Raw genomic sequence first — 18443 nt, 5'->3', positions numbered from 1 at the left:
TGCTTGGCCACGCCCATATCATCGTTGACGCCCGCCGCCGGAAGAGGCAATTCTGCGGTTATATGCCCGGGAGGTGGTTTCTAGGCACCGTCAGATTCATGCAGGGAGATTCGTGCCCAGACAACACAATGGTTAATGACCATAGAAATAAAAGTGATAAGAGAGATGGGGAGCGTGGACTCCAAGTCCACGGTGGACCAAGGTACATTCTAGATTTTCTCGCAGGACCATGGAACTGTTTTAAATTTTTCCGATGGTTTTAGGAATTATAATTAGTTTACAAAAAATGATTAAGAGCATGTGTGGACGAACTTACCATTTTTAAAAAAATTATATAGTTTTCTACAGATTCTCGTATGCATTTTGAGCAAAATTATTCATCCTCACACTACAATAGGTTTTCCCATTATAACATTCATGAATGGATTTAAATTAAGGCACTTAAAATGTTTGCATAATAATTCTTGCCCCTGGAAAATCCGAAACATATGATTGCACTTCCTCTTCTCAAATCTGACAATAGAACATGGACATGATTTACAACAGAAACACTTGATCTGTTGTTGTTCAGCGACAAAAAATGGCCTATCCACCTAACTGCATTCAGATTTTAGTCAAAAACAACTCCAGGCAACTTCATTGTGCCGGTTAGCTAGAAAATAATCTGCACGCAACATGTTAAAAAAGTAAAAAATTTAGGAGACATTCTGGCAATATTCAAACAGCTAAAAAATTGCACTAACTAGTTACATAAATTTCTGATGATTCAGACTTGCATAGCAAGATTTTGGAAGGAAGAAAACCAAACATGCTACAACTAAAAAATCAAAAATACGCAATGTCTTGAAAAATATATTACAAATTGCAATTTCTCCAAGGATTGACAGATCCGCTTCCATTCAAAATCAAGTGAAGCAAACAAAAAAATCACACTGCAAGATGCATCGAAGTGGCCTACATTATTGCTCACTGAAAACAGGAAAGCCAAAGTAAAAAAAAAGGGAAGCATCAGAGAACTTGAACATGAATCTCACACAAAAAATGAATCATGACATACTAGGGAGGCAGGGGGGAAAGGGTGGGGGAGAGGAAGACGAAGCAGACACCACCACTCAAGAATGGATCCCGTCGCATCCTTAGTGCTTAGGAGCAACTCCATGCGGGAAACGCATGGGAAGGGCAGGGAGAGCCAAGATCCATGGCACCATCGCCAGATCCGGCCGGCACCCGACGGGGTGTTGTGCGCCGCAAAGGGAGTGCCATCTCTTAGCAGAACCAACCTCAGCCACATGCGTAACACGACGGCGCCGCCATCGCCGGTGGCTTGCTCCTCGTCGACTCCGCTTCCTCCTCGTGAGATAGAGAGGAGAGAGAAAAGTGAGATGAGGAAGGAGAGAGAGGGAGTCCGTCAGGAGGGCCAGCGAGAAATGCGGGAGGGAGGATAGGATTTTAACTTCAAAAAGATCATCCCAAATAGGCTCATCATGAGAAGAAAGGATCATTACTTTTAGAAGAAAGTATATATTCAGCAAATTGAGCCCAACAAATTATGTCACACCAGCAAGTTTATAGGATAGTTAACAAAGTTATTCGCTCCTCCTGGACGGAATATAGGGTGCGTTTGATAGAACTCTTAGAGCTGATTCCAGCAGGAGCTCTGCCAAACAGTTTTTCCAGAGAGAAGTGATTCTCTGCTGATTCTCTGAGATAAACTAAGAGACTGGGAGCTGGAAAAAGTAGCTTCTTCTGATTCTGTGAAATGATTCTCCATCCTATTTTTAAAAGTTTATGCTATAGAATTAAATAGAACCACTTTCAGCCACATAATTACTTCTCTCGTAGAATCAACCCCATTTCTTTATAATCAGATGCATCTACCAAAACCCGTGATCACGCGCACTGCAGTGTTGAGCTCGGGACGGGAACTGTGCGTACTTCGTGTCAGGAGACCGTGGGAACATCCTCTGTATTTTTTTGATAAGTAACACCCTGCGGTATTTGCAACTTTGTACTACAGAGACGCATGAGATGAGAAGGTAAAAAGGTCGAGTTCGGTGGTGATTGCCGTTCGATTTATGCTGTATACAGACTGACAACAGACGTCACACGGAAATATGCACGGTCTGTCCAGAAGAAGAGGAGAAAGGCCGGAGTGTCGACTTTTACCGTTTTAGGTCCTGAAGGATCAATAATTTCTGAAACCAGGCGTGCTTTCAGCATTTTGGCTGAAAAGGGAACAACACAAAAAATATCGAACTTACCCCAGGCCCCTCCAGCCTTTTTCCTCTTCCTCCTCACGCCCCCTTCTTCCCCTTCGGCCCTTCCCCTGCCCCCCCTCGCGACGGCAAGGCGAGGCCGCGAGGGATCGACGCGCGGGCTCGCGGCGACGCCTCCTGCCTACTCCCTCTCGGCTCCCCAGCTCGTTCAGCGGCGAACGGTCCCTGACGACCGCGTACGCCTTCAGGCCTCCTTCCGCTGAAAGGGAGAGTGGGATTCCTCTCCAGCCGTCTTCCTCCTGCTGTCCACTGGACGGGCGTGGAGTGGAGATCCATTCGGCTCGGATCGATTTGATCTCCCCGGTCCCCGGTAAGAAAGCCCTAGCTTGATTCAATATAAGGGTTTTACGAGCGAGTTCTGTCGTGGAAGATGCCTATCAAATCCAAAATTTCCGATGGGATGTTCAGTCCAATTTCTGTACTTTGTTTGTTGCGGGTTTGCTTGCTGTGGTGTGTGTTTTTGGGAGGGGTTGCTGGATGCAGCCTATTTTTCCGTAAATAAGGGGAAAACATTAGAAAAAATTAGGGTTCAACTGAACCACGCGCAGGCTGCCCCCGGGGTCAAACTGTGCTACTTAAGGTGTTGGGTTATGACTGCTGGTTTTGTTATGATGCTTATATTCTATTTTGCCATTATAATTTACCACTAACTGACTGTAGTTTACTATTTGCTGGCAACAGGTACTAAGGTTATTTTGGTTACATTGGATAGTTCTTGGTTTTTGTTCTGAAGAACAAAATGGATAATGCTCAGAATGAGAACCGAACTGACACCAAGCAAGATGATGAGGTGCGCCAAAGCAAACAGGATGATGAGGTAAGTGGAGACCTCTACTCCCTAAGTGGAAATGTGGGATGTTCATTGTTGTTGCTACCTTGTGATTTCACTATTGATGGTTATCCTTATCCATTCATTCTGCCGTCTAATTTTGCACCTGACCATATTGGTCATGAATCCACTCTCATCTTATTTCATTGTCAAACCCTATCACTGATAAGGCTATAAATTAGTTAGGGAGAGCATTTGGATCCTTATGTGCCATGTCTAGATTTGGTTGGGTATTTGATAGGCCTGCTATGATAGTGCCTTGTGAGTTTCAATCATGAACATCGCTAAACTTTTGTTAGTAGCCCTGCAATTTTGACCATAATATCATCAGATAAATAACTTTTATTTTATAACCTAGATTGCATCTTACAGCGCACTAGTTGACTCTGCAAACCAGGGTGTTACTCCAAGTTTCAACCAACCAACCAACCAAATGTCCCCACTTGGAATTATCCATCCGTAGTGGCTAAGATAAATCTTGGACCTAGCTTCACTCACAAAATTTTCTGGTCAGAGCGTGGCAGTACTACACAAATAAAAGTTTCTCTCCTACTCCTGTTGTCAACTTCTAGTTTCTGTGTCTCAAGCAAGCTGATTAAAATTGCACCCTCAGCTGCTGCTCGAATGGACTTGGCTACCTTCTCTAGTCTTGCAGATTTAAACATCTGTTTCTGTTATCTATCTAAGCGGCACATTGTTATAAATGTTATACTGCTCCCTAACATTTTGCTCTATACAGGAGGCCCGCCTTGAAGAATATAAAAAAATAATTGATCAGAAGACTTCCCTCCGCCGCAGCAACCTAAACCCTGAAAGGCCTGGTAGTTATTTCTTTCATTAATGGCTATTCCATATAATGGTTTATGCACAAATAACCACTTGATGTGCTGGAAGCATTCTTGGTTTTATTCTTGTTTGGTGGAGAATTACTTTCTACATTGATACACTTTTCTTAATTTGCATTAAGTTCTACTTTAGATGTTGCACATATTATGGGTTGCCTGCTTTATCTTTATCTTCATATAAAAGTTTGATGGAGAATGTTTTTTGATATGATTGTAAAAAAAAATCTCTAATACATACAGCAAAAAGCCAAAAACTTGGTCATTAGGTGGGAGTGAAAGAATCTATGTGCTGTACAACTGTAAATGCATGTAATGTTTGTAGCGGTCAGGAATATGATGAGAAATATAGCTGCAATAAAAGGAGACCAAACTGTTAGCTCCACTCTTAAATGTACCTCGAATTTCCAGATATTTTGGAGTTCTAGAAAGCCATATTGGAAAGTTTAAGGGTCTCTTCCTATAATTTTATGGAAAGATTCATTTATGTATGTTAGCTTAGAGCTCCTATTCTATCAGATGTCACTTCTAAGTTCTTTCTTTGACAACTAAAATCTGCTGTGACAATTTGGCATTCAAGAATTTCTGTTGTTTATATGTTCTTAGAGTATTGATTCTAGGGAATGATGAGCTACTTAATATTAGGTTTCATTTACTTTATTATTTTCTTATTTTGCTTATCTCTTCTGTTTTGTAATTTTGGGTTGTTTTGCATTGGCATATATGGTTCATGTTTTGTGCATATACGATTTTTTTATCTTGATGAGTAATGCCTAGTTTCTGTGTCATTGTTATGATCTATGTGATGATACAATAATTCCAGATGCAAACTACCTGAGAACTCTGGACTCCAGTATCAAGCGAAATACAACAGTTATAAAAAAGCTGAAGACAATAAATGATGAACAGAAGGATGGCCTAATGGATGAGCTGAAAAGTGTGAATTTGAGCAAATTTGTCAGCGAAGCAGTTTCTTATATTTGTGAGGCCAAACTTCGCTCTGCTGATATACAAGCTGCAGTTCAGGTGATTTGCAACAGCAGTGGTCTACACTTGTAAACAATGTCCATTTCTCATAGTCATGCTTATGATGTCATTTTTGTTGGCCCCTTCACCTTATGTGTGCAAGATCTTTTTTCTAAGCCAAGACTCTGGGTTACATGATGAAGCATATTCATTATCCTCCGTGTCTGCTATGGAAACCATGCATGGCCTCAGCCGGTCAGTATTAGGAAGGTTATCAATATCAGGGAAGCTACCCTTGCGAGAATGTACACCTAGTCGGTTAGTATTGGGAAAGTTATCCTTAGGAGTCCAACTTGGTTGGCTGTGATCTATTGGCGGGTGCGTAAACACTATCAAGGTTAGCCACACAATGAAAATGAATCAATTAGGTATTAATTCATGAAACTGGGCTTCAACCAGAGCCTCTTTTCGTGATGAGAAGTTTGATGATGAGAGGGTGATCTGCCCATATCGTGGCTGTTGTTATCTCTTACCATATTACTGACAACATTTGGACTTGTTTCTTGGAACTGTACGTTAGATACCAACCATTCTTACGTATGCCATAGCATAGTTATGGTAACCAGCAGCTACTGGCTTGCTGAGATGTTTGATTCACTGATTTGTGGTCGACTGGTAGTGGGATTGGGTGGAGTCTTTAATAGTACTTTTATCATATATTCCTATATAGTCTTGCTCCAGTTAATCTTCTTTACTTTACTTTGAGGTTTAAGTTTATTTTATGATAAATGTGTGAAGTTATAAGCATGTCTATGTGGATTTACCCTTGTAGCAATGTAATGTAGGTTTGCTCGCTTCTTCATCAAAGATACAAGGACTTCTCTCCTTGTCTTATACAAGGTCTACTGAAGATCTTCTTTCCTGGAAAATCTGGAGATGATTTGGATGCAGACAAAAATTCAAGAGCTATGAAGAAGAGAAGCACATTGAAACTTCTGATTGAACTGTATTTTGTTGGAATTGTTGAAGATGCTAGCATATTTGTAAACATTATAAAAGATCTTACATCAGCGGAACATTTGAAGGACCGTGAAGCAACTCAGACAAATTTGTCTCTTCTCTCCACTTTTGCTCGTCAAGGGAGGTTTCTTGTAGGGCTTCAGTCTCACGGTCAAGAAGCTTATGATGAGGTAAGAGAAATTTAAGTATTAACCTTATTTTCTTAAATTATGGTATCTTGAGAAAATTCTGATCACATGATTCAACTGCAATAGTAGATCTAGCTGATCTTTATTCAATGCACAATTGCACACCCCCAAGTTCAAAGTTACCAGTTTTTTCCTGAATAAGGAGGCATACTTTTCTTAGACTTTAAATGTGACTATATAAGACCTAATTGATTTGTGCCTCACTATAGTAGGTCAAAGTGAATTGATATAGTTTATATTTTCATTTCACTTCATTGGAAGTGTCACTGCCTAGTGATGCCCATGGGCTTAGGCAAGCACGTGATAAACCTGCATGCATAAAAATTATGACTTGATAGCCATTCTGCAACCATATTATTTAGCGTACTGTGGTGAGAGTTTACCAAATATAACACGTGCATTGTTACACAGTATATGGTTATTGTCAACATATTGATATGTCTTGGACTTTTGGTGATCTGATCAAATTCATTCCAGTTTGTTCACAATGTACAGTGTCTATTCTACATAAATTGATTTGCCAAAAATGAATTGATGCAGTTCTTTAAGGACCTAAATGTTACTGCTGATCAGAAGAAGTTCTTTAAGAAAGCCTTGAACTCTTACTATGATGCTGTAGCTGAACTACTACAATCAGAACATGCGGTAACTCCTTTTCTTTGTTTTAGGACAATCTTGTTTGTAACTTGAGTACCTAATATATTCATGCATAAACCAAATTCTTCGTTTGCACCCAGTCTCTTCGTCTAATGGAGGCGGAGAATGCAAAAGTTTTAAGTGCCAAAGGTGAACTAAGCGATGAGAACACAGCCTCGTATGAGAAACTCAGGAAGTCTTTTGATCAGTTGCTGCGTGGTGTATCCTCGTGAGTATTTTTTTGGCCATGTCAGCAGAAAGCTCCATTCTGTAATTTCTTCAATTAGATTGAACGTAATGACATGCCATTTTTTTGTATATTGAATCATTTCTGCAATGGCTTCCATTACGTAGTTCTGCCTTGTCGGGGTTAAATGTAATGTCATCTGTTCTTTTGTCTGTGGGGTTCATGATTGCACGAGAGCACACACGACTATTGGAATTTACTACCTGAATTTTTCTTGGCTCCCTTGAACTACCCCTACTTTTACAATCATAAGCTAAGACTTTTAAAGAAAACCAATAAGACATAGGCAGTTACTTGCATGAAATGGCAGTCATGTTCATCCATATCTCAGTTAGGATGCAGCATCAATTGGGCATATTAAAATAGGTAGGATATACGTAGTATTGATGCATCATTGTACTAAGTTTCATCCACACTTTCAACCTGTGCTAGGAATTAGTAAAATTTTGTAACTAGATGCAACAGTGTAGTTCAGCAACCACACACTAGCCTTTAGTATCATTACTGGAACATCTGCTGATAATTCTCTGTAACATGCCAATTAATATTCTACCTTTTTTTAATGTGTGATTCTTGGCTGTCTATAACGTTCTATTTTGCAGGCTGGCCGAAGCTCTTGACATGCAGCCTCCAGTGATGCCAGATGATGGAAATACAACAAGGGTTACTACAGGAACTGATGTCTCACCCTCTTCTGGAAAAGAATCATCTGCACTGGAACCTATTTGGGATGATGATGATACCAAAGCTTTTTATGAATCTTTACCTGATCTCAGGTTTAATTTTCACACTATGATCCAATATCTGTCTCCTTTTTAGCTTTCATTTGTTTATTCATTTGAGATTATGAAACTTTTGAGCAGAGCATTTGTGCCCGCTGTATTATTGGGAGAGGTTGAACCAAAGTCAAATGAGCAACACGCTAAGGGCCGTGAGCAATCTAGTGTAAGAATCTGAATCTTGTACTGTCCATTCTTCAAGTTCACATCTGTATTCTCTTCGTTCCTCGTTTTCCCCACTGGTATCTAAACAAACCAGTTTCAACTCCCAATCCATGTGAATCAAATTTGCAGTGACCGATAGATATTCACAGAATGTTGAATAAACTGGTAACATGTTTTTTTATATCTGGAATCTACAAGGTTGTTTCTGCACTCCTATTCTCTTTGTGTGCTCGTGTGAGTGAGAGAAGTCAGGAAATATGCATTCATCCCTTCTCTAAATATGCCTTAGCAGATATTCTCATTTTTGGGTTTGCCACTAAATCATTGTATGAATTTTGTTATGAAGGAATCCACTTCAGAACAAGAGATTGAACTACACGACAATGCTCAAACTTCTGCCAATGAACATCAACTGGAAGTTAAAGTAGATGATGGAGCCAAAGATAATGAAGACAAAGATAAAGAGAGGGGAAAAGATGGAGAAAAGGAAAAATTTAAGGAGAAGGATCTGGATAAGAAAAATGAAAGAGAGAAAGAGAAAGTAAGAGGCTTGGATGGTGCAAGTTTGGATAACCTCTTGCAGAGGTTGCCTGGATGTGTTAGCCGTGATCTTATTGATCAATTGACGGTATTAGCTCATCTTGTATTGTCTATCCTCTTTACCTTAGACTGATTGTCATAATGAAGCTACTTTTGATTTCCCCAGGTTGAGTTTTGCTACCTAAATTCTAAAGCAAATCGAAAGAAACTTGTGCGTGCCTTATTCAATGTTAATAGGACTTCACTGGAGCTGTTGCCTTACTATTCTCGTTTGGTTGCAACACTATCGACTTGTATGAAAGATGTTCCAAGTATGCTACTGTCTATGCTTGAAGAAGAGTTCAACTTTTTAATAAATAAGAAGGTATGCCCAGCTCTTTGTTGCTTGGCATTGTCTGTGCTCAGTTCCTCTGTTCTTATCATGAATATTGCTTCTATCATATCTACTATTTGTTTTTTGCTCTAGAATCCAAGCTGAATTATTAACATGAATATATACAATAAATCCATGGGAAAAAACTAGTTTCTACAATGCTAATGGCCATTTTAGTATGGTATTTACAAATATGTTCAGCATGTCACCCCAAATCCTCCTATGAAGTTAGACTTCAAGTGGAGGGAAGCAGCAATTCTATTGCCTCCCATGTGTTTTCTATTTACTGTGACTAACTATTCTCTCTGCTTGAAACTCTCAGGATCAAATCAACATTGAAACAAAAATAAAAAACATTAGGTTTATTGGGGAGTTGTGCAAGTTCAAGATGGCTCCTCCAGCTCTTGTTTTTAGCTGTTTGAAGGTATGCATTTATCATGCAGGGAATTAGTAAGGTCTGCCTTTTGTTGTTTTTACACGTGTTTCTTTGGTAACTCGTTTTCTGTATTTTTTATATTCATTTTCTGTATTTTGCAGGCTTGCCTAGATGATTTCAGTCATCATAACATCGATGTAGCCTGCAACCTTCTCGAGACATGTGGGCGTTTTTTGTATCGCTCTCCTGAAACTACAATTCGCATGGCTAACATGCTGGAGATACTGATGAGATTGAAAAATGTCAAGAATTTGGATCCACGCCACAGTACACTTGTAGAAAACGCCTACTACCTCTGTAAACCACCGGAAAGATCTGCGCGAATCTCAAAAGTTCGGCCACCTCTGCATCAAGTAAGATTTCAATGTATTCTTTTCTATGGTTTACTGTGCATTTCCATTGAACTTATCTACAAAAATGTACAATTAACTATTCTCCCCTCTTTTCCCTGTGCAGTACATAAGAAAGTTGCTTTTCTCAGATCTTGATAAATCAAGTGTTGAACATGTTTTGCGCCAACTACGCAAGTTGCCTTGGGCAGAGTGTCAACAATACCTTTTAAAGTGCTTTCTAAAGGTTCACAAAGGAAAGTACAGCCAAGTTCATCTGATTGCTCTTCTCACTGCTAGCCTCAGCCGCTATCATGATGATTTTGCTGTCGCGGTGGTAGATGAGGTTAGTTCCTTTAGTTTGGTGCATAAAAAAAGAAGGGAAAAAGAACACTTTTTTATATTCATAGGAGTCTGTTTTTCTTCTGTTGTAGTCAGCATGTAAAATTAAATTGTAACACCTTAATTAACTGACAGTTTCCAGTTGTTACTTTGGGGATAAATTAATTGACATCCAAGTTATATATTTATTTTTCCTTTTTGGTTTAGGTTTTAGAAGAGATAAGGGTTGGACTGGAGTTGAATGACTACGGGATGCAACAAAGGCGGCTTGCTCACATGCGATTCCTTGGAGAGCTATACAGCTACAAGCATATAGATTCATCAGTTGTATTTGAGACACTGTACCTTATCATTGTATTTGGTTATGGAACTCCTGAAGTAAGTAAATCATTGCTTCCAATTCACTTCATGACAATAAATTTCATTGCACACCATGCTGTCTAGATACAAGCCTAATAACTGTAAATACCTAGCAGCTCTCATTGATTCACATGTTTGCAATTGTATATTGGAAATCATTGTATTTTGATGTGTCTCATGATTATTTTGTGAGCAAATATATCAATGAATGTGCTGATTAATCTGATCCTTTGCTTGCAAAGCTCAATAGCTAAATCAATTTCAGCAATGCTTCTGGAATTATCACTGTGTGCCATGTTAGTCGTATCTATACACTTTGCAAATGTGTAAACAAGTCTACATACTTTGACAATAAAGAATTGCCAAATTTTTTGACTCTGCTAAGCCGGGCTCTTTCATATTTTGGAATAAATGCAAGCTTATGTTTGATAATGATCACTTGTGTGTCTGAGGAGCCATCATATATTCTCACTGAACATTTTTCCCTTCTCCACTTATGCAGCAAGATGTGTTGGATCCACCGGAAGACTGCTTCAGGATCAGGTTGATCATTACACTTTTACAGACCTGTGGTCACTACTTCAGTAAGGGATCTTCAAAAAGGAAGCTCGACAAATTCTTGCTACACTTTCAAAGATACATTATGAGTAAAGGCCCCTTACCGCTTGACATAGAGTTTGACATTCAGGTTAGTTCTTTTCATATATAACTTATGCATGAATACGTACATAAATCTTCTTTGCTACAGATGAATCATGAAGTCAAAAAAATTTAGAAGCTGCGTGATGCATGTAGTTAAATCTACATTTTGAGTGACCAAGAAAGCTTTCCTAGTAGGTCTTGCATTCTGAATGAGGTAGTGAATATGCATTTTGCTGAGAGTACTTAACCGACTTGTATTTGATGGTGATCCAATTGTTCCTATGCTGTCTTCTTATGTGTGGTTTGTTCCTTCAACAGATCACATAAAGTTTTATCTTATTGAGGAATCAGGGGAAGGAATCTCTTTATTTAAAATAAATTATAGCTTTACTCCTACTTGACCTGATGAGCTTAGGCAACAAAAAATAGATCAACCTAGGAGGAGCTGGGCGATTTTTCATTAAGAAGAAGAAATAGGCACCCAAATTCTAGCTAGAGGGGACTCGAACCTGGGTGGTTAGAGTGCACGACCACACCTCCCACCCGAACCAGTTGAGCTAGGCTCACTTCCTAGCTTAGGCAACAGTATCTAACTTGCTAATGCAAAGCCTAAAATGTGAATGATGAAAGACAAATCGAAGCGTCTGATCTTGAGCCTGACAGTAGTTAACAAGGCATATTACTATCAATGCTCCAGTAAATACTGAGCTACACGTCTGGCAGCAAACCTTTTGCAATGTACTGTCTCAGACCAACATGCTACAATTGGTGCACTCAATATTGCTATCAGTTATTGATAAATCATATCTGAAGTTCAAAGACAATCATAGGACTGTACACTTGAATGTTGAATTGTTTGATGATTCTGAAGATATTTGTTATTTTTTTGAGACTGAGGGCAGCTTATTATGTGTCCTTGCAGGATTTATTTGCTGAGATCCGACCAAACATGGCTAGGTATTCATCAATTGAAGAACTGAATGCTGCATTAGTTGAGCTCGAAGAAAATGAACGTTCAGCCCCAGTAGAAAAGGCTGAAAATGAAAGACACTCGGACAATGAATCTCAGAAAAGACAGCCACGAGATGCTGCTCCATCTGTGAATGGTCAAAGCACAACAAATGGAGTTGAGGAAAATGGCAAGGATCATGAAGTAGCAGACAGTGAGAGTTATTCAGGTAGTGGCAGCATTGATGGGCGGGAAGATGAGGAGGATATATTATCGGAGGATAAATCAAATGATGGCTCTGATAATGAAGGTGATGATGAAGACGATGGCATTCCTGTTGGTTCTGATGAAGATGAAAATGTTGGGGTTAGACAGAAAGTCGTGCAGGTTGATCTGAAGGAGCAAGAAGATTTTGATCGAGAGCTGAAAGCCCTTCTTCAGGAGAGCCTGGAATCACGTAAATCAGAGGCTCGTTCAAGGCTCCCATTGAACATGATGGTACCAATGAATGTCCTCGAGGGTTCAAAAGACCAAAGGGCCACAGAATCTGAGAGTGGGGAAGAAACAGTGGATGAAGAGGGTGGCAATGTTGGTAGCAGCAAGGTGCGTGTTAAGGTGCTGATGAAGAAAGGACACAAACAACAGACAAAGCAAATGTTGATTCCTGCTGACAGCTCACTCGTGCTAAGCACAAAGCAGCAAGAGGCTGCTGAGCTTGAGGAGAAGCAGAGTATCAAGCGGAGGATCCTTGAATACAATGAAAGGGAGGAAGAAGAGCTGAATGGAGGAGTGTCACAAATGGGCAATTGGGGTCAAGGAGCTAGCACTACTAGCAGTATCAGATCAGGTGGACGGGGCACCTGGGATGGTTCCACGCGGGGAGGTGGTCGGCAACGGCACCACATCGCGGGTTCAGGTGGTTTCTATCACAGTTATGGCAGGAGGAGATAAGTTGCCGGTGTGAGCTATTCAGCGCTGCTTTGATAGGACAAGGTTTTGTCCTGAGGTTTTTGACAGGGCAATGCTTCTCTTCTATTTAACCGCCTATTGGATCAGACAATGAAAACCCTTCCACCACCCTAATCTGAAAATAAGACAATACTGCCACAGATGGGAGAGAGCTATGTTTTGAAGTAGCTATTTGTCTGATTGTCCGAATGGCTTAATTGCGGCAGTAGTGATTGTACCATCAGAGCACATCATACTTTGGTTGCGCATGTATATATGACGTGATTTGCCAACTCGACTGCAGATCGGATGTAGGCTTGAATAGTGTGCGCACATGTATCTGAATTTATAGATAGCTTGGTTCTGTTTGCAGAACTTGCATGTGCATCCGTGTATGCTGTTTAGATGCTATGTCTCTTAACTACTGTTTGATGCCCGTTCTATTTTAATGTTTGCGTTTTGTTGACATCTTACAAATACCTCGAAATTGCACGACGCGTTTGTGCGTCTTTTGTCTCTGATCCACGCCTGACGAGGTGTTATAAGCGTGCGCAGATCTACGTTAGTGTGTGTTCACCGAAGGTGGAACATTTTATGCTACCCGCTACGGGTCATATTTCCTGCAAGTACGCTGAGATGCTCATTATAAATCGCAACTTCCAGTCTTCTGCAACGCAATGATGCATGCTTCCACGGGAACCACTGGCCCTGCGCGAACTTCGGACTGGATCACCGAACTCCTTCCATGTCGCGGCCTCTTCACGCACACCTCCAGACTCCAGTCGCGTCCTTCCCCCCCCCCCCCCCCCCCCCCCCGGCATCATTTCCAACTCTCACGTCACGCTCGTTTCCCTCCTCCCGCAGATGATTGCTCGCCGATTGTGCGTCAACGCATGCACGCATGTCTGCCTGCCATGAGCTACACTACGCCGCTTTACGTGGGAATAATCACGAGCGAGAATGCGGAGGCGCCCGAATGACCGGCACGACCACCCACCCGTTGGGGCGTTGGCCATGGCGCACACACCAAGCTAGCAGCCGTAGCTCGGTAGGCGGCGGTAGTTCCCCCCATGGGCGCAAGGCAACAGTGCCCCCCCCTGCGATCGCCACCACGCCGGCGTCGTGTCAACCGTCATCAGAACTGAAGCAGGCGCACGAAAGAAACCCGAGCGCGCATCCGCACGATCTACCCGCCGAGAACGCCGCCCGGCCGCTGCTCCATCCATCATCCCTCCCACCCATCCGTGGCAAGTGCGCGGGCACAACGGCAACCGAACTGAGCCGCGGCAGATCAAGCGATCCCGTCGCCGGCGTCGCGGTCGGGTCGGTGCCTTTTCCCGCGGTTCACCCGGCTTTTCTCCCCAGTTGCGACGACCGCGGAGGATTCACAGTTGGTGCACCACAGGCAAGGTGGCTGTTCCTGTTCGTACTTCGAAACAGGCTAACGAACAGCTGCCGAGACGGAGAGGTGAAAACCAAGGCTGGCCACCCGTAGTTGCCTGCAGGACGATGCTTCAGCCATGCAGTGCAGGAGCACCAGGGGTCAGGGGAGCACGACGTGCTGCAGTATCAGGTGAGTGGTGGCTGGCCCTCGGACGAATCTCCGAAGAGGTGAGTGGATTCCGCCGTCGTGTCGACCTCCGTGTGGCTGCCCGGGGGAGAATCTGCCGTGGCCGTGTCCAGGAGGCCGGAGGCGGAGGCCTTTTGACCCCTGGTGGCCGAAGTCTCTGAAGTCTAGCGTCTAGCTAGGAGGGCGGGCGAACGCATCCTAGATTCCACACCAACATTACGATCGAGGCCGGGCCGGCCAGACGGCTACTAGCTAGTTGCCATGATCTCCTTTTCGGTTCTTTCTCTGGCTTGTCAGTGTGAGGGCGAATAAAGCGGGCGGCGAGTGGTTCCTCTCAATGCCCTTGTTCGGAGTAGTGCTTTTCCGTCCCCCCCGATTCACAAAGCCAAGTTTCCGAGTTGGATAAAGACGTATTTCCCTCTCACCCTTGATGTGGCAAAGCGAGGTTTCGTCGTGCGCAAGGGTCAAGGGATCGATCCGTCCCTTTCGCTCACCATGTTGCTGTTGGTGCCCAGCCTCTTGCTACCATCTGCGGCTTGGCTCCAAGGCTTTCACTCCCTCGGCTTTTCTTCAGCGCTGCCACAAATAACTTTACTTGCTACGCGCAACTTTCCTTTTTCTTTCTTTCTAAGAGAGTACAGTAACGCGCACATATTCAGCACACATCGGTCGCGCTCACACCACTTGTTCACACATGCCAACACACGCATGCTATGAATTTACCAGTGACGCAGAAGGTTTCTCGTCATGTGTGTTGTCGTAGAATTAAAATTAGTACAGGTATTTCTTTTTAGAAAATTTGCGGAGAAAGAACAAGAAAAAAAGAGGGCCACCGTACCATTGTAGATGCTATATTCTGATTTTCAGATTAACCTGAATAACTAACTTTTAACACTTCGGTTGTGAAAACGGTGGGAACCATAAGCATGCATGTGGCAAAGCTGAAGTTTGAGGTGGCCAGCCCCACACTTCTTTTGGATGACGTCACCTCCAGTGCGGCACCAAAGAAAGAATCTGAAAAATGTACCTCACCGTAGGATGCAAATCTGTACATATCATGTGTGTGTGTGGCTCTTTGGCACTAAGACTAGAGGGATTTGATTTGATGTGATCCGCATAGTAGTAGTATTTCTCAGGTAGGGTCAAGCTCCCACCTTGGAGGGGCCACCTCAAAAACAATGCCTTTCTGTTTCACCCCCCGGTGTTAGTGCTGCTTCTGCTTGTTCTGGCAACCAGCACTGAATGAACAGCGACTCTGAATTTCTGAGATAGGCTGCGTGCATGCAGTGCAGCGCCCCTCACATTTTCACTACAATTGCTCGCTGCGCGCAAGAGGTTTTTTGGTGATGCACAAGTCCAGTTACAATTCACAGATCCATCGTAGATCACCATGGTGCCTACGTAACGACGTAACGTTGCCTGCCTAGCTAGGTGAGGTGATCATCAGGATCGGATGTTCGTCGCATATATGACGTACGGTCGGTTAACTAATTTGTTAGTTAAGTTAATGGTTTCTTTTTGTTTGTGTTGCGCAACTCCTGGCTTGGCCAGTCACTCTCTGGTTTGTCAAGGGTGTGGTGATCTATAAGCTTGTCAAAAGCGTGTTTAGTAGCTACAATAAACTATGTACAAATCATTAAATCCACGTTTCGTACGTACGGCCGCCATTGGTGTATGCTCCGGATTGCACCTCAGGTTCGTTGACCTAACTGCCATGTGTTTTATCTGGCTTATTGGTTCTCTTAAGTTCGCATTAAAAAAAGAAGAAAAAAAAATCATTACAATGCTCAGCTAGGGGATGAGTTCAGTTTTCCATCTCATCGATGGACTGAAAAATATTCATTTTTGAATCCTCAACTATTGGATCGAAACAGTTCACATTTAGAGTCATTTTTAGTTGAAGCGGTGTTCAAGTTTAAAAAATGGTTCCTATTGTACTTTATTTTAATCATGGCTCCGAAAATCAGTAGTCGATCGGCCAGCATTCCTTCGGGCACCCTAATCCACTATGGCAGCATGCAAAGTCCCTTAGGAAACATCCAGGATCCGGCACGTGGTAAAAGGAAAACGGTCATACCTAATGAACACAAAGTCATAAAATGTCAGAATAAAAGAAAAAAATTCCCTAGCACAAGTGCGTCGACTTTCGATTCATCAAAAGAGCTTTAGTTTCTGAGTTTCTTCCACCGTCCAAGTTGGCGTGCATGTCGAAATGCAGCGGAAACACGTCAGAGTGACTAGGGAGTTGAACAAATAAAGCGCTTTTCCTTGCAAAAGAAAGCGCTTTAGTTAATTTCACAAGTGATTAACATGAGGTGATGCACTGATGCGAGAGAAGGAAAACGATTGCAGATCGAACACGAACTTTCGACTGGCGGAAGAGGCACCACTGTTACAGTTTCAACCATTTGGAAAGCAGTAAAGCAGGCTAGGCAGTAGGCACTAGGTGTGTTTGTACATGTACACATATATCGTCACAACGTATCCTAAAGTGCTGTGGTATGGTATGGCTCGTTTGAGATGTGTGTTTTGATATGTTTGCGACTAGTTTATGAAAAGACGGGCTACCTTTCATACTCCCTCCCTTTCAAGTACATGTGGTTTTAGGATCTTGTTGGTCAAACTTTTTGTGAACTTTGAGCATCAATACATAAAAAATATATAGATGGATAACATAAGATTTTTTTTTGCGAGATGGTAATGTAAGATTGATGTTACTAATTCATCATGAGAATACATTCAAGATATTCAATCACTCTTCTTTGAAGTGCCATAAGAAATTATTGGTCCAAGGTTTATACCTTATAGAACGTGTTGATGTCATGAACGACATGTATTTTGAACCTGTAGGGTGCGTTAGCTAGAAAAACATGATATGTGTTCAGTCCAACAACGAATACGTACCCAAATAAGGAGAAATCTTAGTAGGATTATATGGTATAAATCATAGTAAAATTATAGAAAAAATTTACTAGGAGTCCGTCTTCCTTCATCCATGCTTCTTCCATGCAAACTGAGAATCTATCCCGACCCTATCTTGCCCGAAGCTAAGCTTATTTCTATTTTTCTGTGACCTGGTAGGCGGATCAAGCACACGGTAGAGCAAAGATAGACACGAGGCCAGAGGCCCCGTTCCAATTTTGGGCGCCACCGTTTGTCCCCTAGCTTTGCACGGCGACCAACCACCGTGCTCGCTTTCCACGCCACGGTACGGTCGTGGCGGGCCCCGCGTGCAGGGGCCACGTCACTTCGCCGCTTTATTGCTTTGCTCGCGTCTCGTCTACTCCGTCTCGCTGCCGCTGGTCCAGGTCGTCTTCCTGCGCAGGGGGCCTTCAGGGCTTGGCCGCTTGGGCAGGCAGCTGGTGCGGTGGTGCCTTCCGCCTCGACCGTGCACTACCCCCATGTGGCCATGTGTCGCGTGGCGGCCGCACCAGCCCTTTTCGCCGCCACCGAAAGCCAATCATTGGCAGCGGCGTGTCAGCGTCTCACCACGGCCGGCCCCGCCGTCTGCCGACTGACGGATGGCCGGCGTCCAGGTACAGGTGACAGGCCCGGAAGGGAAAGGGACCGACCGACCGGAGCAGCTCCACTGTTGGGTGTAACGATTTGCACACTGCAGCGTCAACAGATCCAAAGGCCAACCATTTTGTTGGTTCGCACCTCATTTTTAATTCATGATTACCATTTAATTTGTATACATGGTGGTTTCAAATTCTTTTTGAACATTAGTGGTTTCAAATTCTAGACCGCACTATATTGAAACGTTTTGCATTGCTATCAGTCTATCACGAATTCTCATATAGTATAGTGTTAGTTTAAGGGCGGTTATCTCAAACTCAATAATACAGGAGGAATATATTATATATCTCGTCGTGAACACCTTTTTTTCTTTCTCCCCAATGTTTATTAGTAAGGAACTCGTTATATGCCGATATCAGTGTGCTTATCTTTAAAAGGATCTGAATGTTGAGGCCGGACCTTTTCCATAATCTAAAAAAATTTGGAG

General features: G+C 42.6%; 1 protein-coding gene across 1 annotated transcript; it reads left to right on the top strand.

The window, feature by feature from the left end:
* The first annotated feature begins 2284 nt into the window (after nt 1-2284).
* On the top strand, nt 2285-13335 carry LOC117863302 (regulator of nonsense transcripts UPF2). Its single transcript, XM_034746962.2, has 17 exons — nt 2285-2586; nt 2958-3093; nt 3845-3926; nt 4771-4973; nt 5759-6103; nt 6662-6766; nt 6859-6986; nt 7607-7780; nt 7868-7949; nt 8295-8576; nt 8655-8852; nt 9184-9285; nt 9399-9650; nt 9754-9972; nt 10176-10346; nt 10831-11016; nt 11893-13335. The coding sequence occupies exons 2-17, from the start codon at nt 3016-3018 to the stop codon at nt 12868-12870; spliced, it is 3585 nt and encodes a 1194-aa protein (XP_034602853.1). The 5' UTR covers nt 2285-2586; nt 2958-3015; the 3' UTR covers nt 12871-13335.
* The last annotated feature ends 5108 nt before the right edge of the window (nt 13336-18443 follow it).

This window comes from Setaria viridis, chromosome 1, assembly GCF_005286985.2.
Source record: "Setaria viridis chromosome 1, Setaria_viridis_v4.0, whole genome shotgun sequence".
NCBI classification, from domain to species: Eukaryota; Viridiplantae; Streptophyta; class Magnoliopsida; order Poales; family Poaceae; genus Setaria; species Setaria viridis.
This window is presented reverse-complemented; position numbering and strand designations above follow the sequence as displayed.